General features: G+C 40.9%; 1 protein-coding gene across 1 annotated transcript; it reads left to right on the plus strand.

The window, feature by feature from the left end:
• The first annotated feature begins 64 nt into the window (after positions 1-64).
• On the plus strand, positions 65-19,561 carry prpf31 (PRP31 pre-mRNA processing factor 31 homolog (yeast)). Its single transcript, XM_034174676.1, has 14 exons — positions 65-221; positions 3,923-4,138; positions 4,207-4,267; positions 4,368-4,451; positions 4,559-4,656; positions 5,241-5,347; positions 9,056-9,225; positions 9,333-9,490; positions 9,595-9,684; positions 11,643-11,770; positions 13,497-13,569; positions 18,953-19,081; positions 19,173-19,271; positions 19,353-19,561. Exons 2-14 carry the CDS (start codon positions 3,923-3,925, stop codon positions 19,464-19,466), a joined length of 1,527 nt encoding a protein of 508 aa, XP_034030567.1. The 5' UTR covers positions 65-221; the 3' UTR covers positions 19,467-19,561.
• Positions 19,562-20,204: the final 643 nt, after the last annotated feature.

Here is a 20,204-nt window from a genome sequence, read left to right on the forward strand (position 1 = left end):
TCAATGCATACGTTGTTTTACTCAGTTACCCAACATACCTTGCGAAAGACCTTTGGCACTTGCGTAATTAATGTGCGCCACAATTTCAAACGGTACGACGGCGTAGTCGAGCAGAAATAGAAGAGGAAAATATCGTTGACGAAGGAGTTTGTGTATACTCTGACGCCTATGTAACGCTTGCATCTTTGTTGCTATACTCGACAGGAGTTTTAGCCTTCGATGTAAGTTATTCTAACAATTTTGTATCATAATGCTAGCTAGCTAACGTTAGTATACACGTTAGTTTGATACCGATTCATTTGCGTTTTGACTACAGCATATATACAAACGTCGCTAAAATCTTCGTGCTTATGTGGCTGTCGTTTCGAGCGGATAAACAAAAGAAGTGCATTGTGTTGGTCTGATGCTGTAAATTCGCCCATCAGCTGAAGTCAATTTTTGTTGGCATCCCGTGGAGCTGTTTAGTTCGCTGGTTTAAGGAAAATATTGGAACGAGTTGGACCAAAAACACTTTCACCCCCGTTAAGATTCATGAAGTAGTAAGTAGTCCTTAAAGAGGGTCCACAAAACCAGATTTTTATTTTGTAATCTATTAGAATGTGCCTTATATGGTAATACATTTTCATATCATGACCATGAGCAAGTGAGTAAATTGTCTCCTACCATAACACCGTAGCAACAATGTAAAGGGTAAAAAAAAAAGTGTTGTTCAGCACGTCTCTGACAGTAGGTTCATGGCATTTATGTAGTTTAAAATAGGGCTAAATGGGAAGAGATCTCTTTTTAGCTGGTCGTGGGTGAACAGAACACCTGGGTGGGTGAACGCCTAAACAGAAAAAAAAACAAGGTTACAATGGGCTAAGGAAAAGCAATCGTGGACTGTGGATGACTGGATGAAAGTCATATTCAGTGATGAATCTCGAATCTGCATTGGGCAAGGTGATGATGCTGGAACTTTTGTTTGGTGCCGTTCCAATGAGATTTATAAAGATGACTGCCTGAAGAGAACATGTAAATTTCCACAGTCATTGATGATATGGGGCTGCATGTCAGGTAAAGGCACTGGGGAGATGGCAGTCATTACATCATCAATAAATGCACAAGTTTACATTGATATTTTGGACACTTTTCTTATCCCATCAATTGAAAGGATGTTTGGCGATGATGAAATCATTTTTCAAGATGATAATGCATCTTGCCATAGAGCAAAAACTGTGAAAACATTCCTTGCAAAAAGACACATAGGGTCAATGCCATGGCCTGCAAATAGTTCGGATCTTAATCCAATTGAAAATCTTTGGTGGAAGTTGAAGAAAACGGTCCATGACAAGGCTCCAACCTGCAAAGCTGATCTGGCAACAGCAATCAGAGAAAGTTGGAGCCAGATTGATGATGAGTACTGTTTGTCACTCATTAAGTCCATGCCTCAGAGACTGCAAGCTGTTATAAAAGCCAGAGGTGGTGCAACAAAATACTAGTGATGTGTTGGAGCGTTCTTTTGTTTTTCATGATTCCATAATTTTTTCCTCAGAATTGAGTGAGTCCATATTTTTTCCCCTCTGCTTGGTCTAAAAAAGTAACCGTTACTGACTGCCACAATTTTTTTTTCCTGATTTCTTATAGTGTTTCTTAAAGCCAGAAAGTTGCCATTTGAAATGACTTTAGTTTTGTGTCATGTCTGTGATCTGCTTTTTTTCTACAAAATTAAACAACTGAATGAACATCATCCAAGGCCGGTGATTCCATAATTTTTGCCAGGGGTTGTAGTTTAATCGTTTTAGGCCTTTGGTTAATATTCAGGTTTCACAATCATACACCAGAAGCTTCATTTTTCAGAAGACTTGAACCTTCGTGTTACTGTAAAATTGGCATCACCTTATACTTTGTCCACTGACTGTTGGGCGATGTCATTACTCAATAAGGTCTTCCCATGTGTTTCTGAAGTTCATAGGATGAGCTTCAAGGATCTTGAGCTCTGCAGTCAGGTCACCCACTAATTCCACTAAGATCACAGCATCATCTCTGAAGTCAAAGTAGTATAACCTTTCTTCACTGGCAAAGTCACTGGTCTTCCTGGCCTGACCCATCTCCCAGGCCATGGAATGACTTAGTCAAGTAGATTAGGAAAAAAATTGTGCAGTTTTGGAACCAATCAAAAATATTTGGTTCATAGTAGATTTCTGGATGTTCTTTGATGAAACGCTTGTTCCGAGCACTCTAGCCCAGTTAAAAAGGACTTTTTTTCTAAGTGGCCACCTGCAAATAGACATTTTCCATAGTTTACACCAAGTTATGTTTTAGTTACATAAAAATGTATTTTCAAATACATTTTAATGTCAAATGGATATTATAAATATGTGACATTAAAGGTCTGAATATGTTGTTTTCAAGATGACAGGCATTATTCTGTAAAATTATGTAATTTTGGCAGTACTTAAGGCATAATGTTGACCTTGGTGTCAAAATTGTTTGTTTTTGGCTAGAAATTCTGATTAAAAAATAGAGAACAAATCTTTTAATTGTATTATCAGTGCTAAATTGCACTTTTTTTTTTAAATGGCTGTCTGAGACACACACACACATATGTATGTATGTATGTATGTGTGTGTGTATATATATATATATATATATATATATATATATATGTGTGTGTGTGTGTTCACTTTTTTACACAAATCTTGTATTAAAACATCACCAATAAAAAGCATGTGAGAGCTGATACATACTCTGCGCGCTCAAAACACCACAGTATAAATGTACAAGTGTATATATTGCATATGTCTGTAATGGTATTTCTGACTTTGTATGATTTCACCATATGATGTCTGTGTAACTTCATCATGAACTCATTCACACTAATCAGTCACAAATATTTTGTTGATCAATATATGATTTTGATCATCGATCTAGGCTTTGTTTTTGTTGAGATATAAAAAAGGTGTTTTTTTTTTTGTTTTTTTTTTGTCCCATGTTTTCCTTAACCTTTGACCAAATTACTCTAAAATCTAATCACCTCTAGATATCTATCCAAGTAATATTTCCACCAAATGTGATCTGTCTCAGCTTCTTGATTGGTGAGATATACAAAAAAAAGTAATTTTTGGCAGAGTTAGGTACTTGGCTCAAGTGTTTCTTCATCTTATTGAAAAGAATACCCAAAAACTACTAGTAACAGATTTTTGGTGATTTTTTTTTTTTTCCTTCCAAAAAATTTACAATTCCTCCAATATTTTAATTAATCTACTAGACTAACTGAACAGAGTAAGGACCAGATAACATCCCTGCTGAACCCCAGAACGTATGGGGGGAGATGTCTGAGACTCTTTCTGTATTCTGCACAGCACTAACAGTACCTGTGTACAGACTGGCCATCATGTGCAGCAGGTTAGTCAGAATCCCTCCAATTCTCAGGATTTGTCACAAAGTTGCCTGATTTTCAGAAAGATTCAAATGCCTTGAGAGAATCAACTGCAACAAACTCTTGTGTATGATAAGGCGCCAAATCACAACAAACAGTTGCCCCAAGGCGCTCCTTGCAGGTAACTAATGAAAACCCTTTGTATCTTCAGGCATTCTGGCTTTAAAAAATAAATATATATTTGGGGGGAGAATCTAATGTGAAATACTGTGTTTTTACTCCTATGTCCACAGTACTTCCAGATCCAGTATAGTTGTGGCATCCACGCTTGAACAGTCGTCAGCCTGCATTTGATGCATCCTTTTTTCATTAAATGTCCCCAGTATAAATCTAGAAGGGCCCCACTGAAATTAAAGATGTTTTTAAAGCTTCCTATGGCTGAGGCGAGCCTCAAAGCTGCTTCAAAAGCCACAAAAACAAAATCGAATTAGAGTCTAAAGATAAAAAGCCATAATGAAGCCATTTTTTCCTCCCTGTTTGCACACGTTCTGCTGGTTATTGCAGATGTCTCTGGCAGATGAGCTCCTGGCTGACCTGGAGGAGGCTGGAGATGAAGGGGAGGACGGGCTGTATACAGAAGGAGAGGAGGGGGACAGTGATGGAGAGCTCGCCCAGGGTAGGACAGATGGAGGACTGGAAGATATCCCAGAGGAGATGGAAGTGGACTACAGTAAAGCTGAAAGCGTTGCAGCCATTGCCAAGCTCCGCAATAGTAAACAGGTTAGTTGTTATTTATTTACAGCAGTGCATTTAATCTGATCGTGTCTGACTAACATGACTGTTTACAGTTTTCAGAGATCATGGACAAGATTTCAGGATATATTGGAAAGCAGCGCAAAAATTCGGATGGTAAGTGTGAATGATCCACTTGTCTTGTGGTCTGCATGTGCGTTTTCCAGTGTTTGGTAAGAACTCTTTGTTGAGCTTCTATGTCTTCTCTCCGTTCCAGTTTCAGGCCCAGTGGAGGCTGACCCAGAATACAGACTGATTGTAGCAGCCAATAACCTCACAGTAGAGATTGACAATGAACTCAGTGAGTTGGCTGTTCTTGCTTGGTGATCTATTTAAAGTTCTGTTCTGCATCACCTGAGTTTTTGTTTTTTGATCCTGTATTTTTTTTTCCTCCTGTCTTGCTTTCAGATATTATTCACAAGTTTACCCGGGATAAGTACTCAAAGAGGTTTCCAGAGCTTGAGTCACTGGTTCCAGATTCTCTAGACTACATTCGCACTGTGAAAGTGAGATGATTTAATGCTGTTTGTTCTGTCTTTGTAGCATAAAAGGCTTTTCAGCACAGGATGTCTTGGTGCCGTTTGTTTTTTTTGTTTGTTTGTTTGTTTTTTTCCCCGTATTGAATTAAGGCATGTTTGTAGATATCAGTTGTTTTAAAAAGGCTAATAGACTCATAGATTTTCTGCACCAATATGACCAATTACATGCTTATAAATTCCTATGTTTGGCACACTGAACGTCAGCTGGACTGTAGGGGTATTTTTCACCTGATGCATACACTCAATTTTAATTGCTCATTTTATTTGTATAGCATCAAATCATAACAATGCTGCCTCAAGGCGCTTCACACGAGTAAGGTCTAACCTTGTCTTACTGCCTTAATCTCTTGCATTTCCACTTAAATATTGGTGTGATTTATTTATTTATTTATTTTTCACTATACTAACATTGCACGTCTATAATGGTATTTCTGACTCAGTCTTAAAAACTGATTGAGGTCACAACTGCTACACTAGAAGAATCTTTAGTTTTCTTGAAATGTGTTGTTTGGTTTGAGCATAATTTAATGTTTTGTGTGGCTCCCACTCAGGAACTAGGAAACAATCTTGACAAGTGCAAGAATAATGAAACTCTACAGCAAATCCTCACGAATGCCACCATCATGGTTGTCAGCGTCACAGCCTCCACCACACAGGGGTGAGTCAACAGACGTAAAGAGTCTGCTTCTGTTTCCAGTTTATAAGCCATACGTTTGCATACACCTTGGCACCTGTTCCATTTTATCAAAGTATGTTTGTGTTAAGGCATTTATGTTTATTTTATTTCCATAAAAAAATATTTAAAAATAAGTTACAAAATAGATTTATTTATTTTTTGTTGTTGTTGTTGTTGTCAGATTTTCAGTGGGTTAAAGGTTGACATACATGGAGGTGATTGTCAGTTTAAACAGCATAGGCATTTCAAAAGGTTGCTGGAATTATTTTGAAAAATTTGCTTTTTTATGTAGCTCTTGTATTAATAATTTCCTCCTTCTCCAACAAGCTTTTTAGGCGATGATGATGATGCAGTGCCCTCTTAAAGATGGATGATGTCACTTTTCCCTAAGGTCATTAGTTATTAAATTGAGGATCTGGTGTAATAGAATATACTGTTGTTCTGAAGGAAGAACCTTGTGGAGGTCCAAAACATTCTAGATGCCTTGGCTTACTTCTTGTGGGTTCCCCACTTGCACAGGAGGTAGCTCAGTGGGTTAGGAGTCTGGCTACCAATATGTTGACCTGGACTTGAATCTTGGTCATGTTGCTAATCTGTTTCCTTGGACCACACACACACTTCATCTGCATTGTCCCAGTCCACCCAGCTGTAAATGTGTAGAGTGGAAAAGTGTTAACCACAAACAAAACTTCATCTGCGGCGACTCTCTTGAGAAGCAGGGAGAACTTTTTGTGGAATTGGAGGACAGGTGCAGCTTTTATGATGCTGTAGTGTTGGAGGTTGATGGCATTTTTAGTGAAGAACAGACAAAGTGACGCAGAGTACGTGTCAGATTTTGACAGCAGATGCTATTTGTGGGTTGATCTGGATAATTCACACTCGCCTGAGGGACACTGCACTTTCAAAAACAGCTTCCCCTTGGTTGGAGAAGCAACCTGTCCAGTGGGAGTCGCAGACTCTCGTTCACTTCACACTACAGTATCTGCAGATAAGCAACGGCATGAGTCGGCCTTGAGTCCTGCACAGGACTTCCTACTTATTCAACGCTGATCACGAATTTGATCATTCGGGGCAGAGGCATCAAGTGTCCTCAGGATGAAATTCACTTGTTCATGGAGAATTAGGCACAGATGGTCTTAATCCAAGAATCTCCTGCTTTGGAAGCATGTGCACTAACTGCTTGAACCACTGGCCTCCGTGCTGCACTGTCATCTGTGTAACTAATATGCATATGTCGCGGACATGAACGAGCGAAGCTCGTCAGCATCTCACCATGTCATTTAGGTTCTTCGGGCTTTATTTTGAGTAAATGCTTCAGGGGAGCATTAGCATGGCAAAAACCTTTTAGCTTCTGGGGGGCTCCGCTTCCCCAGAATCTCCGCCTTTTTAAGCATTTTCCTTATTTTGCCTTTTATCTTCTGGAGGGGCTCTGCCCCCCATACTCCCCACCTTTTTAAGCTTTTTGCTTTTTTTGCTTTTCAGCTGACACCCCCCCCCCCCCCCCCATGACAGCTCTCTTAACTTCCTGCCACTTTAAGCATTTTTTAAATGTAGATTTAAATTAATTTTCAGTGTTTTCATCGAGTTGACAGTAGGGCTGTACAATATGGCCAAATTTTCGTATCTCAATATTGTCCATATTCTTGAGCCGCTTTGGTGGGCAGGGAGAGTTAAAGAAGCTTTTCAACCTACCATCCCTGGTTCTCAAGACCAGGCACCTAAGCGGCTCAACTCTCTCTCTTTTTTGTTTTTTTTTAGATATTTAGGTGTACCTTAGTAAACAATAGTAGAGTTCCACCTTAGAACTCAAACTGAAAGAAAATCTCTAAAATTTGATGAAACCTGTAAATAATTATCAGTTTTATTGCCAGTTTTCTTTAGACAAGTCAGGGGATGGAAACATGAACAATATGTCTTGGACTTTATTTACATCAATTATGAAGAAATACAAAAGTTTCTTTCACCAAAACATCAAATCTTGGCTTTAATCTCCAATGTACTTTCTGTCAAATTGTAGCTGAACTTTCAGGTCTTCTTTTTAAGAAAATCCTCCTCTACACCACTTCATCAGGAAGCTGGATTTTATATTTTTATTAATTTATATCAGGTTGTAGAGATTTACTTCCAGTTTGAGTTAAGGAACATAATTTGAGAAAAAAATGTATTTGAAATGGAATAAACAAATTAAAATGTGTGAAATACCAAGTGTTCAAGTACTTTTGAGGGCATTTGAGAAACACTGAGGAGCAGCATCTTACATCTCATATATATAGTGCAGCAGGTAAGAGAATATTTAGAGATGAATCCTGCAAATGGTGATTGCAAGCATCAAATTTAGCACAAATAATCCATAGACATTAACTCTTTTTTTTTCTTTTTTTTTTTTTTTATATATATATATAAACTGATTGGCCACTTGAATTTTCAAAAGGCAGCCAGGTAGGGATCAGTTGAAGAATTACACAGGGGTCTAAAACAGGGGTGGGCAACTTGTTGCAGAAAGGGCCAAGAGGGTGCAGGTTTTTTTGCAGCCACTGACTCCACCGGGTGATTTCACTGATTAACTGATTCCATGTGCTCAAAGTGATATTAATCAGTAAAATCACCTGGTGGAATCAGTGGCTGCAAAGAAAATCTGCACACTCTTGGCCCTTTCTGCAACAAGTTGCCCACCCCTGGTTGAAATTAAAAGATGCTCCAATCATATAGAAAACTACACCACATTATTTGCCTGATAATAAAGATTCCAAAAAGTTATAGTTTGGACAATCTGTGACTGAATCTTATGGAGTTATGAGGTAAAAGCAGAAAGAATGGTGACAAAAGGGCAGTTTCAGTTTGTACAGGGGTCAAAAGTTAAAGTTGCTCCATTAATTTTGCTCCAGCTGTATTTGTGCTGAATTTGATGCTTGTATCACCATTTGAAGGATTGTTTCAGTTATCTGCTACACTAATAAGCTAACAGAACCAGCTGCTGTCTGTTAATTTAAATGTGTATATAAGGCAACCCGAATTAAAGGAGAAATGCTGCTTTTAACAACTTGGACCTCATTTCTGACATAAAATACGGTCATTTACTCACCAATATAAGTTTGGTGTGATTAAAAGTCCATAGTTTAAATGACGTGTTCAGTTCAAATCTGGAGCAAACATTTTTCTTCTTCTACTAAGGTGGATTAGAACTTTTTGTGGTACACAGCACTAACAACTGGACAGGAGGAATCTAGCAGTCAATGTAACTCACTAATTTGAAAATGCAGCTCTTTCAACCGGACGTGTGGTGCTGTGACATGTCAATCATCTGTGTCCAGTCAGAGTTCAGGGGAGTCCAGTGAAACCCTGGCCTCTGCTCTAGCTCCACCCATGCCAGGAAGTGTTTGACATTTGAACATTTCCTGTTTTACTGTGGATTTGAAAATTGCCACTTCCTTCCTTCCACTTCCTGACGCCCTGTGCCATGAGTAAGCTTCGTGACGCTGCGTGACGCTTCACTCATAATATTCTTTTTAAATCATTTTGTTTGGAAATGTGGTCTGATTGACTTTGTACGTTGCGGTGGGAGAAAATTACATTTTTCGCCAGGCTGCATGTAAACATCTGGCCTCAACTGTAGATGGGCACTCACTGTGTCTGCTGATTACAAGCTGCGTCCTGTGGAGTGAAAGTGAACTTTGTGTCTTTTGAGTTTAGGTCATTGCTCAGTGATGATGAACTGAAGCAGCTGGAGGAGGCGTGTGACATGGCCTTAGAGCTGAACCAGTCTAAACATCGGATATATGAATATGTAGAGTCCAGAATGTCTTTTATTGCTCCTAATCTGTCCATCATTGTCGGAGCGTCGACGGCTGCCAAGATAATGGGTGAGATGCACACAGAGCCTGTAACTGCCACTGTGCGGCGCTTTGAGAGTACACACGTCAACTCTTTTGCTGTTGTTTCCATTTCCTTTTCTTTGCTGTGGCTGCAGGTATTGCTGGAGGCCTCACCAACCTGTCCAAGATGCCTGCCTGTAACCTGATGCTGCTCGGGGCTCAGAGGAGAACACTGTCTGGATTCAGCAGCACGTCCCTGCTTCCCCACACTGGCTTCATCTATCACTGCGATGTAGTGCAGTCGCTGCCCCCTGTCAGTAAATACAGCTACTTACAGGCGATGGAAGCATAAAGTCGTGCTTTGCAGTAGATAGATTTTAACTGACCACTGCAGCTAACATTCACATTTGTCCTCAGGACCTCAGGAGGAAAGCGGCTCGCCTGGTTTCTGCTAAGTGCACACTGGCTGCCCGAGTGGACAGTTTCCATGAGAGTTCCGATGGAAAGGTGACAAAAGGAGCACACAGTGCATGCATTCAGAGTAAATATGTCATGACTGTAGTTTTGTGGTTGTACTAAACCACGCATAAACACAGTCAAGAACATCATGATCCTCTGGTATATGGACTGTTTAAGCAAGAGATGTGACAACATGAGAATAGAGCTCGCTAAAGCCCATTTAACCACCAAGCTCCAAAACAAATCATTTCACTTTTTAATAGTCCTGTTTATTTGAAGCCTTTCTAAAATGTTGTGTTTTAGATCAAGTTCTGTAATAATCACGTAATGAAGTTTTGTGTAAATTCTCTGCAACAAACCAACAGAGTCAGATGAACCAGGATTAACCCGGGAGAAAGTGAAACTGTGGGTAGAAACCACCTGTCAACAGTGTTGTGATTATTATCAGTGTGTTCAGATTGTGTTGGATTACAGAAAATATCTGAAGGTAAAACTCAGTTATATGAAAGGCATCAGAGGGATGAACATACCCTGAGCGCTTTACATATATACCACGATGTAAATATACTTTATTCTGTAATGGTGTTTTTGACTGTCATGTAATCACGTGACTTCATTATGAAGTAATTAATACCAATTATTCACAAATTTTCCTGATCAATATGTGCTTTGGATCATCCATCGAGGCCTTTTGGTTGTTGAAGTGTACAAAAAGCAGGTGATTTTCAGACCATGTTCTTGTCCTTTGACCAAACTACTCAAAAATCTAATCACTTCTAGATATGTATATATCCAAGTACCTTAATATGCCCACGATTTAAAGAAAATCCATCTGTTTTTGAGTTATCTTCTCCACACACGCACGTGCTTGTGTAAACAATACCCCGCTGTCTTCAATTTGCCGATACAAAAGGATGAAGATGTGACAAACAGTTCTATCATTTATGTGCATGTCCACTCGACAGGAGCTTCTGCATGATTACATGAATTTTTCTGACAGCATGTTAACAACAAGAATAGAACCCAGTAGAGCGCTGACATCTTGTTATTTCATTTCACAACAAGGTTGCCTTAAGGCGCTTCACACAAGTAAGGTCTAACTTTACCAACCCTCAGAGCAACAGTGGTAAGGAAAATTGTCCTCTGAGGAAGAAACCTCAAGCAGACCAGACTCAAAGGGGTGACCCTCTGCTTGGGCCATGCTACAGACACAAATTACAAAACGATTCACAAAACGAGCATACAGGAAATGTTGCCGGTGTACAGGACGGTTTCTGGAACAGACACCGCACCCATCTCTGGATGGAGCTGCACCTCCAACAGAGAAAAAAGAAAAAAAAAAAAAGCAGAATCAAGCACCATAAAGACAACAAATACAGTGTAATTTGTCAGCATTAAGTAACAAGAAAAACAGAAGAGATACTAAAGCCCCTTTCGCACCAACGCTGCTTTGAGTTGCTTCATGTGGTGGCGTCATGACGCAGGAATGTCTGCGTCTGGTGCGAGCAGCTGGGGGCAGAGAGGAGGTGAAGATGCAGCCTGCAGGTTCTCTGCACAGAGAGTGCGTTATACTTCGGGAACAATGGAACACAGCAGGAATCATAAATTGGTGTTGGGCAACGTTGTATTGTGAGGGTGTGGCTTCCAGTCACGTTGAGTACCGTCACTTTGCCCTGACTTGTGCTGAAACCACTTAATTTCTGCGTCAAGCATAGGGGAAAAAAAAAAAATTAAACATGTTTAATTTTTGGCGTCCGATTCGCTTCGTCCTTTGCATCCCTCGCGCTGTTGTGGTATTGAGCTACATCATTTCTGCACTGGGTTGCTTCTACGTGGCGTCGTCATGATGCTGCACGACGCAACTCGAAGTGGGCCCGGTGTGAAAGGGGCTTTAGATTGAAATACAAATGGTTTTAATAGGCCAAAGGACAGACCTTTACCTTTGAACTAAATCAAAGTGTCATTTATTTTTTTGGTAGTTACTAAATTTTGTGTTGTTTGTGCAGTTTGGCTATGATCTAAAAGAAGAGATCGAAAGGAAGTTTGATAAATGGCAGGAGCCTCCGCCAGTGAAGCAAGTCAAACCACTGCCGGCTCCGCTGGATGGACAGAGGAAGAAGAGAGGAGGAAGGAGGTGCAGAACCCATCAGCTGACCAAAACAGGCCACACATTTAGAGAAGAAGAATGTCATTTGGAGACATTTGATCTTCAAGTTCACTGTTTTATCTCGGTCTTTTATCTGATGGTTTGTCTTGTTGATCCTTTCTGTTCATTGATGGTGGAAGCCATTTGAAAATATGCACTTCAATGATTTATTTAAAAAACCTAGTGAATAATGAAATCACTAGTTAAGTGCTATATATATATATATATGAGAGAGATTATTGATCTCACAGTGGAGAAATTATGTTTCTACTCCAGTTACCTCAGACAGCAATTAGTCCACAATTATTACTTGTTTACCATAATAATGGCCTACATCGGAATTAAGGACAGCACATACACATTTGACATTGTTTATGTGCACTAAATTTGAAGAAGTCCGTTATCCAAATTGAGGCAAGTGGGTGAAGGGTCGCACAGCAACCCTGAGTTGCACCACCGTCAGGTTGGGGGGGGGATGGGGATCAGCAGCAGCTAAAACCGCGCCACCTCCACAGAAGGGAAGGGGGGTGAAGTGAGCAGAAGCCGGAGTGAGGTGTGTGTGATGGGGGGTAGGAGGGGGGTAGGGAGAGGGAGTGGAGCATGCTTCAGTCCTATGAATAGCAGTTTGTCTTTGTGGGTTGAGATAAGAAAGGAGCCAAATAATCACTGAGGCCTGAAGACATTCCTCTGGAGGAAAACAGTCGGGCAATTTGTCATTCAGGCTTGATAAGCCTGCTGTGTTGTGGTTTGAGCAGTGAAAAACACTTTTTACAGGTCCACTTAAACAACCAAATCCCAATTATGAATTAAGAATATTCACCGGCCTCCGAAATCTTCAACTTCATCTGCAAGGCACGCATCTTCTTCAAGATATCATCCAATTTGCGTCTGAGTTCAAGATTCATCGCAGTCTGAGAATGCGACACCTTGCCCACCTCGTTAATCATGACAGACAATCGAGGGGCCGTGGTTCTTGATGCCGCCGTCTTGCCAGTTTTCCGATAGCTCAGGGCAGCACCTAAGCCAGAAAGTACCAGCCCTGCTACCATAAGCCCAAATATGAATAAATCCTCGAGAAATTCGCCAAGCATGCAATACGCCAAGACCCCCAGGAGTCGAGAAAATAGCTCGCAGGATGCATTCCATCTGGACAGGTAGGATCCCCCGGTCCTGACCTTGTAGAAAAGATGGTGTCAATAGCGTTCAGAGACCAGCTGATCAATTCCATGGTTAATCCAGTAGTAGTCCAGTAGAACCAGTATCCAATATAATTTGAGGAATTCACAGTCTGGTGAAGTAGGGACTTGAAGGTTAAAGCAGAGAGCAGAGATAAGGGAGAGTGGAGGAGATGCGACCGCCCTCGTCGGAGTCCCAAGCTGATGTCTTAAAAAGATTTTAACCTAAATCAAACAGATTTTAAGGGATCTTATTAGAGCACATACTGTTGCTAACAGTTCCTGGCTCTGTTCCACTAAGGGGATCTGTTTAAAAAATATACTTAAATAAGGCAGTTTTTTTTTTTGTTTTTTTTTTTGTTTTTTTCTCCATCATCCAGCAGTAATCCAGTAACCACTGTGACAGAGGTGCGACTCGGTTGAGGAAAAACATGTCATGTTATACACCAATGAAACCATTAAACTGTAAGCTTTTATTGGCCACGTTCGAGATACATGTGCAGCGTTAACGGACCTCTTTGCTTTCTGCCCTCCTGAAGGTATCGCAAGATGAAGGAGCGTCTTGGACTCACTGAGATCAGGAAACATGCCAACAGGATGACCTTCGCAGAGGTTTTCCCCCCCCCCTTCACCTGTCATTTATATTTCATTGCTTGTAGAGCAGTGCAGTTATTTTTTTACTCAGTAGTATGAAAAGTGCTATTGTGCAGTTTATTTTGGAGCACATTTCATAAATGACACAAATTTCACATCACACAAAAGCAAAATGTGGAATGTTTTCAAAAGTATGGATTATATAAGTGTCATCCCACACTTTTCTGAGATTTTTGTTGGAGCTGAACTCCAGGATGCTGAAGGGCATCTTTGCCAACTTCTTGGGAAATAGCTCCTTCCCCATTAACCTCTTTATTCTGTTTTCAGTAGTCTTAATCTGATGTATTGTCTGAAGTGATTAGCTAGAAACATTCATTTGCAAGCTTGTTCAGTATTATTATACCACTGTCACAGTAGAGGGCGAATGAGCCAGAATGCCGTCGGAATGAAAATTCAACCCATATTCGGGAACAGTCAAGGTGCATTCGAAAACATCAAATTGCATTCTAAACAGTTGGACACATTCCCTTGGCCGGTCTGAATGGAGAGCACATGTTCACAACATTCGAGGTGGAAAAATGTCAAAAGGCGTTTGAAGCGCAGTCTGACTGTAGTCTAAACATTCACACGGCATCCCAACAGCTTTTGAAATGCTCTGAACGGGATCGAGCGACATACCGCAATGGCCAGTGAACACAGAAGCTGCCAGAATGCCCAGATGTGGCATGAATGAGCTGGAATGCACTTGGAATGCCCCAAGAATGTCTCCAGTGGGACACGAATGCATCACGAATCCAAATGCCCCGAGTGTCACCCACATGCAACGCGAATGTGGTCGGACCAAATTGAAAGCAACACCGGATAGCATAAGAACGCAGGTACAACCCCTGGCAAAAATTATGGAATCTCCGGCCTCGGAGGATGTTCATTCAGTTGTTTAATTTTGTAGAAAAAAAAGCAGATCACAGACATGATACAAAACTAAAGTCATTTCAAATGGCAACTTTCTGGCTTTAAGAAACACTATAAGAAATCAGTAAAAAAAATTTGTGGCAGTCAGTAACAGTTACTTTTTTAGACCAAGCACAGGGAAAGAAATATGGACTCACTCAATTCTGAGGAAAAAATTATGGAATCATGAAAAACAAAAGAACGCTCCAACACATCACTAGTATTTTGTTGCACCACCTCTGGCTTTTATAACAGCTTGCAGTCTCTGAGGCATGGACTTATTGAGTGACAAACAGTACTCTTCATCAATCTGGCTCCAACTTTCTCTGATTGCTGTTGCCAGATCAGCTTTGCAGGTTGGAGCCTTGTCATGGACCATTTTCTTCAACTTCCACCAAAGATTTTCAATTGGATTAAGAGCCGGACTATTTGCAGGCCATGACATTGACCCTATGTGTCTTTTTGCAAGGAATGTTTTCACAGTTTTTGCTCTATGGCAAGATGCATTATCATCTTGAAAAATGATTTCATCATCCCCAAACATCCTTTCAATTGATGGGATAAGAAAAGTGTCCAAAATATCAACGTAAACTTGTGCATTTATTGATGATGTAATGACAGCCATCTCCCCAGTGCCTTTACCTGACATGCAGCCCCATATCATCAATGACTGTGGAAATTTACATGTTCTCTTCAGGCAGTCATCTTTATAAATCTCATTGGAACGGCACCAAATAAAAGTTCCAGCATCATCACCTTGCCCAATGAAGATTTGAGATTCATCACTGAATATGACTTTCGTTCCTCATTTGTTTTGTTGTGCATTTTCGATTTTTGAGACATATTGCTTTAAGTTTTCTGTCTTGACGTTTTGATGTCCTTGGTCTACCAGTATGTTTGCCTTTAACAACCTTCCCATGTTGTTTGTATTTGGTCCAGAGTTTATACACAGCTGTGAACAACCAACATCTTTTGCAACATTGCGTGATGATTTACCCTCTTTTAAGAGTTTGATAATCCTCTCCTTTGTTTCAATTGACATCTCGTGTTGGAGCCATGATTCATGTCAGTCCACTTGGTGCAACAGCTCTCCAAGGTGTGATCACTCCTTTTTAGATGCAGACTAACGAGCAGATCTGATTTGATACAGGTGTTAGTTTTGGGGATGAAAATTTACAGGGTGATTCCATAATTTATTCCTCAGAATTGAGTGAGTCCATATTTTTTCCCTCTGCTTGGTCTAAAAAAGTAACCGTTACTGACTGCCACAATTATTTTTCCTGATTTCTTAGTGTTTCTTAAAGCCAGAAAGTTGCCATTTGAAATGACTTTAGTTTTGTGTCATGTCTGTGATCTGCTTTTTTTCTACAAAATTAAACAACAGAATGAACATCCTCCGAGGCCGGTGATTCCATAATTATTGCCGGGGTTGTAGCTGGCACGCAAACCAGTGCCCGCATTGACGATCGCAAGATCCAGATCAACACAGCGAGTGATTGTTCAAGTGATATCAACACAACATCTACACCAGGGGTTGGCAGCGAGGGCCGAGACACTGCAGGTTTTCCTTGCAACCAATCACCTCGGCAGGTGGGTTGTTGAGCTTCTCCCCTAAACATAAACACCTGGTCGTCAGTGAATTCACCTGCTGAGAAAAACTGATCATTTATGAAATCACCTGCTGGGGTGATTAGTAGTAAGGAAAACCTGCAGAGTTCTGCAGGTCCTTCATGTCACATGATTGCCCACCCCTGGTCCGCGGCCGTGGACGGAGCTGAGGTGCTACAGCCCATACATGGGTCCACTGCATCTCACCCATACAGTAGTGTTCAGAATAATAGTAGTGCTATGTGACTAAAAAGATTAATCCAGCTTTTGAGTACATTTCTTATTGTTACATGGGAAACAAGGTACCAGTAGATTCTCACAAATCCAACAAGACCAAGCATTCATGATATGCACACTCTTAAGGCTATGAAATTGGGCTATTAGTAAAAAAAAAAAAGTAGAAAAGGTGTTCACAATAATAGTAGCATCTGCTGTTGACACTACAAACTCAAAACTATTATGTTCAAACTGCTTTTTTAGCAATCCTGTGAATCACTAAACTAGTATTTAGTTGTATAATCACAGTTTTTCATGATTTCTTCACATCTGTGAGGCATTAATTTTGTTGCTTTGGAACCATGATTTTGCTCATTTACTAGTGTGTTTGGGGTCATTGTCTTGTTAAAACACCCATGTCAAGGGCATGTCCTCTTCAGCATAAGGCAACATGACCTCTTCAAGTATTTTAACATATCCAAACTGGTCCATGATACCTGGTATGCGATATAAACATGCCCATATCATGATGTTTGCACCACCATGCTTCACTGTCTTCACTGTGAACCGTGGCTTGAATTCAGAGTTTGGGGGTCGTCTCACAAACTGTCTGCAGCCCTTGGATCCAAAAAGAACAATTTTACTCTCATCAGTCCACAAAATATTCCTCCATTTCTCTTTAGGCCAGTTGATGTGGTGTTCGGCAAATTGCAACCTCTTCTGCACGTCTTTTATTTAACAGGGACTTTGCGGGAGATTCTTGCAAATAAATTAGCTTCACACAGGCGTCTTCTAACTGTCACAGCACTTACAGGTAACTCCAGACTGTCTTTGATCATCCTGGAGCTGATCAATGGGTGAGCCTTTGCCATTCTAGTTATTCTTCTATCCATTTTGATGGTTTTCCATTTTCTTCCACGCATCTTTTTTTTTTTTTTTTTTTTTGTCCATTTTAAAGCATTGGAGATCGTTGTAGATGAACAGCCTATAATTTTTTGCACCTGCGTATAAGTTTTCCCCTCTCCAATCAACTTTTTAATCAAACTACGCTGTTCTTCTGAACAATGTCTTGAACGTCCCATTTTCCTCAGGCTTTCAAAGAGAAAAGCATGTTCAACAGGTGCTGGCTTCATCCTTACATAGGGACACCTGATTCACACCTATTTGTTCCACAAAATTGACAAACTCACTGACTGAATGCCACACTACTATTATTGTGAACACCCCTTTTCTACTTTTCTTACTAATAGCCCAATTTCATAGCCTTAAGAGTGTGCATATCATGAATGCTTGGTCTTGTTGGATTTGTGAGAATCTACTGAATCTACTGGTACTGTGTTTCCCATGTAACAGTAAGAAATATACTCAAAACCTGGATTAAACTTTTTAGTCACATAGCACTACTATTATTCTGAACACTACTGTATGTGGTCAGGATATTGGGTTTGCCTGATGCATGTGGACAACAGTGTAGCATATGGGTCGGGGCTGGGGTGGTGGGCGAGTGGGTAGCGCGTATGGTTTTGGTGCGGGAGGTTCCTGGTTCAAACCCCACCCCTGCTACACATCAGCATTTTATGTGGAGGTGTGTCGGGGGGCACCCAGCGGCAGTATTGCGACAGGATGGACATGCAGGGTGACATTGGATCCGCTGTGTCATCCCCAAGACCAAACAAGGGGGCAGCCGAGGGACTTTGGTGCAAGAATATGTGTGGATATATTACTTTTGTGATCTAATTCACCCCGATGTCATGCAGGTATGTTGTCCATGTATTTGTCACCCAGTTATTGACTGATAGTGGATCTATCTCACCCATATCATTATTGGTTATGTGTCCGTTTCATCTAGTATGTCGGTATATATCAGGCGGGCTTTTATACTGTGGTGGAGACGTTTCCGCCGCCATCCGGGACACCTGGGACATTCGTGTCGCATTCTGGGTACATTCCTGTTATTTGGGATGCATTCCCTTTGGGTCCTACATATTTGGCGCACATTCCAGGGGCGTTCTGTCCGCCTTTGAGGTGCATTCGTACAGCATTCGGGGCACCTTCCGAGCGGCTCTTGGGTGTTATTTGGCCTGCATTCAGGCCTCTTGTCCTACAGCATCCGGGATGCATTCTGCATATTCCTGCTGGATTCTGCTGGCATTGTGGGGATTCGTACTGTGTTCTGGCTGCATGCATTCTTCACTCTGGGTATTCGTGCTGTTTTTCGGCTGCATTCGGGTGCTGCAGCACATGGAATGTGTGCGAATCATTCGAGGTGGCTTCTGCCCACATTCTGGATATTTGGCATTCGTACACAGCTGTCGGAATATCTGTCTCTCCCAAATGTGTCTCGAAGCTTGGCCTTTTTCCCCATTCTAGCTGATTCGTCTGGACTCTTGCTCATTCATATTAAGTGCAATGGGGCCTTTATTAATGTCTGTTGGTTTGCTCCATTGATTCATTTATTGATGGCAAAATCAGCTGCTGTTGTTACAGTCCGGTAAAGTGAGTAGAAATGCTTACATTTTTGGGTTTGTGATTTCACTTACTATTTTATATTGTTGCGCTGTTTTTTATTCTCTGCAATGGAGAGCGTGAGCAGTCTTGGATCATAATTTGTGATATGGTGTTGCAGATTGAAGATGATGCGTACCAGGAGGACCTGGGCTTTAGTTTGGGTCAGCTGGGGAAGAGTGGCAGCGGGCGTGTCAGGCAGGCTCAGGTCAACGAGGCCACCAAAGCCAGGATCTCTAAATCTCTCCAGGTAAACACATTAATGGTGGACATTTCCTCTATCACACTGCTGAGGAATCACTTTTCTCTTTATCATCTTATGCTTGTGTTTCTCACAACAGAGGACTTTACAGAAGCAGAGCATGACGTACGGGGGCAAGTCCACCGTCAGAGACCGCTCCTCGGGAACCAGCTCCAGTGTGGCCTTCACTCCTCTACAGGTAAAAATGTGTAACTTTTTCTGAATGTCCTCTGTATGTGGCAGAGTATTCAGCTGACAGTTTTATTTTTTTAATCTACAGGGGTTGGAGATTGTAAACCCACAGGCTGCAGAGAAAAAAGTGGCTGAAGCCAACCAGAAATATTTCTCTAACATGGCAGAGTTCCTCAAAGTCAAAAAGGAAGCAAAGATGTGAGCAGCTCACATTTGTCATACTTTCAGGGTTGTAGTTTTTTTTTTTTTTTTTTTTTCCTTTTCTCATTTTAATAAAGCATGATGTACTTGTTTCATGTAGCATTCTGTCACCGGGGGGCGGGGGTGTAATACTACAGCTTGATGGAGCAACATAAAAGCTATTTTTGTTACTCAATCATTAATTGTAGGTGGAGCCTAAAACCCGGAAACATTCGGAGACTGAAACATTACTTCATCTTTTACGATGAAATAATGATGAATTTATGTGGAAATGATTGTTGTACAAACACTTCAGCTATCTGTTACTGAGACAGATGATGACTCGAGTGCAGTTTTAAGCAGAAACGAGGGTGATAGTTGGTGAACCACGGCTGCTGACGTGCAGTAGATGTGCAGTAGAGGCAGGGCGGACCGATTTTTAGGGGGGACCGTTCGGTCTGTGACACCGAGTCTTATGATCCACCATTTTTGACTGGGTTGTGGTCAGAATAACCCCACTTTAAACATCTTTGACATGACTTGTAATTGTACACCCAAATGTCATAAAATGCATAATAAGCAAAGTTTCTGAGATGTGTTTAGCTTTTAGGGTCCACCTTAGTTGTATGTTTTCTGGCGTGAAAGTTTTAAGGGCTCGAAGTTCATACAGAAGACATATTTTATCGCTAGACTTTTTCAATGGAGAGTGATACTTATTTTGTCTGACAAATCAGATAATAGTCAAGAGCCCGAAGGTCAG

This window comes from Thalassophryne amazonica, chromosome 7 (assembly GCF_902500255.1).
Source record: "Thalassophryne amazonica chromosome 7, fThaAma1.1, whole genome shotgun sequence".
Taxonomy (NCBI): domain Eukaryota; kingdom Metazoa; phylum Chordata; class Actinopteri; order Batrachoidiformes; family Batrachoididae; genus Thalassophryne; species Thalassophryne amazonica.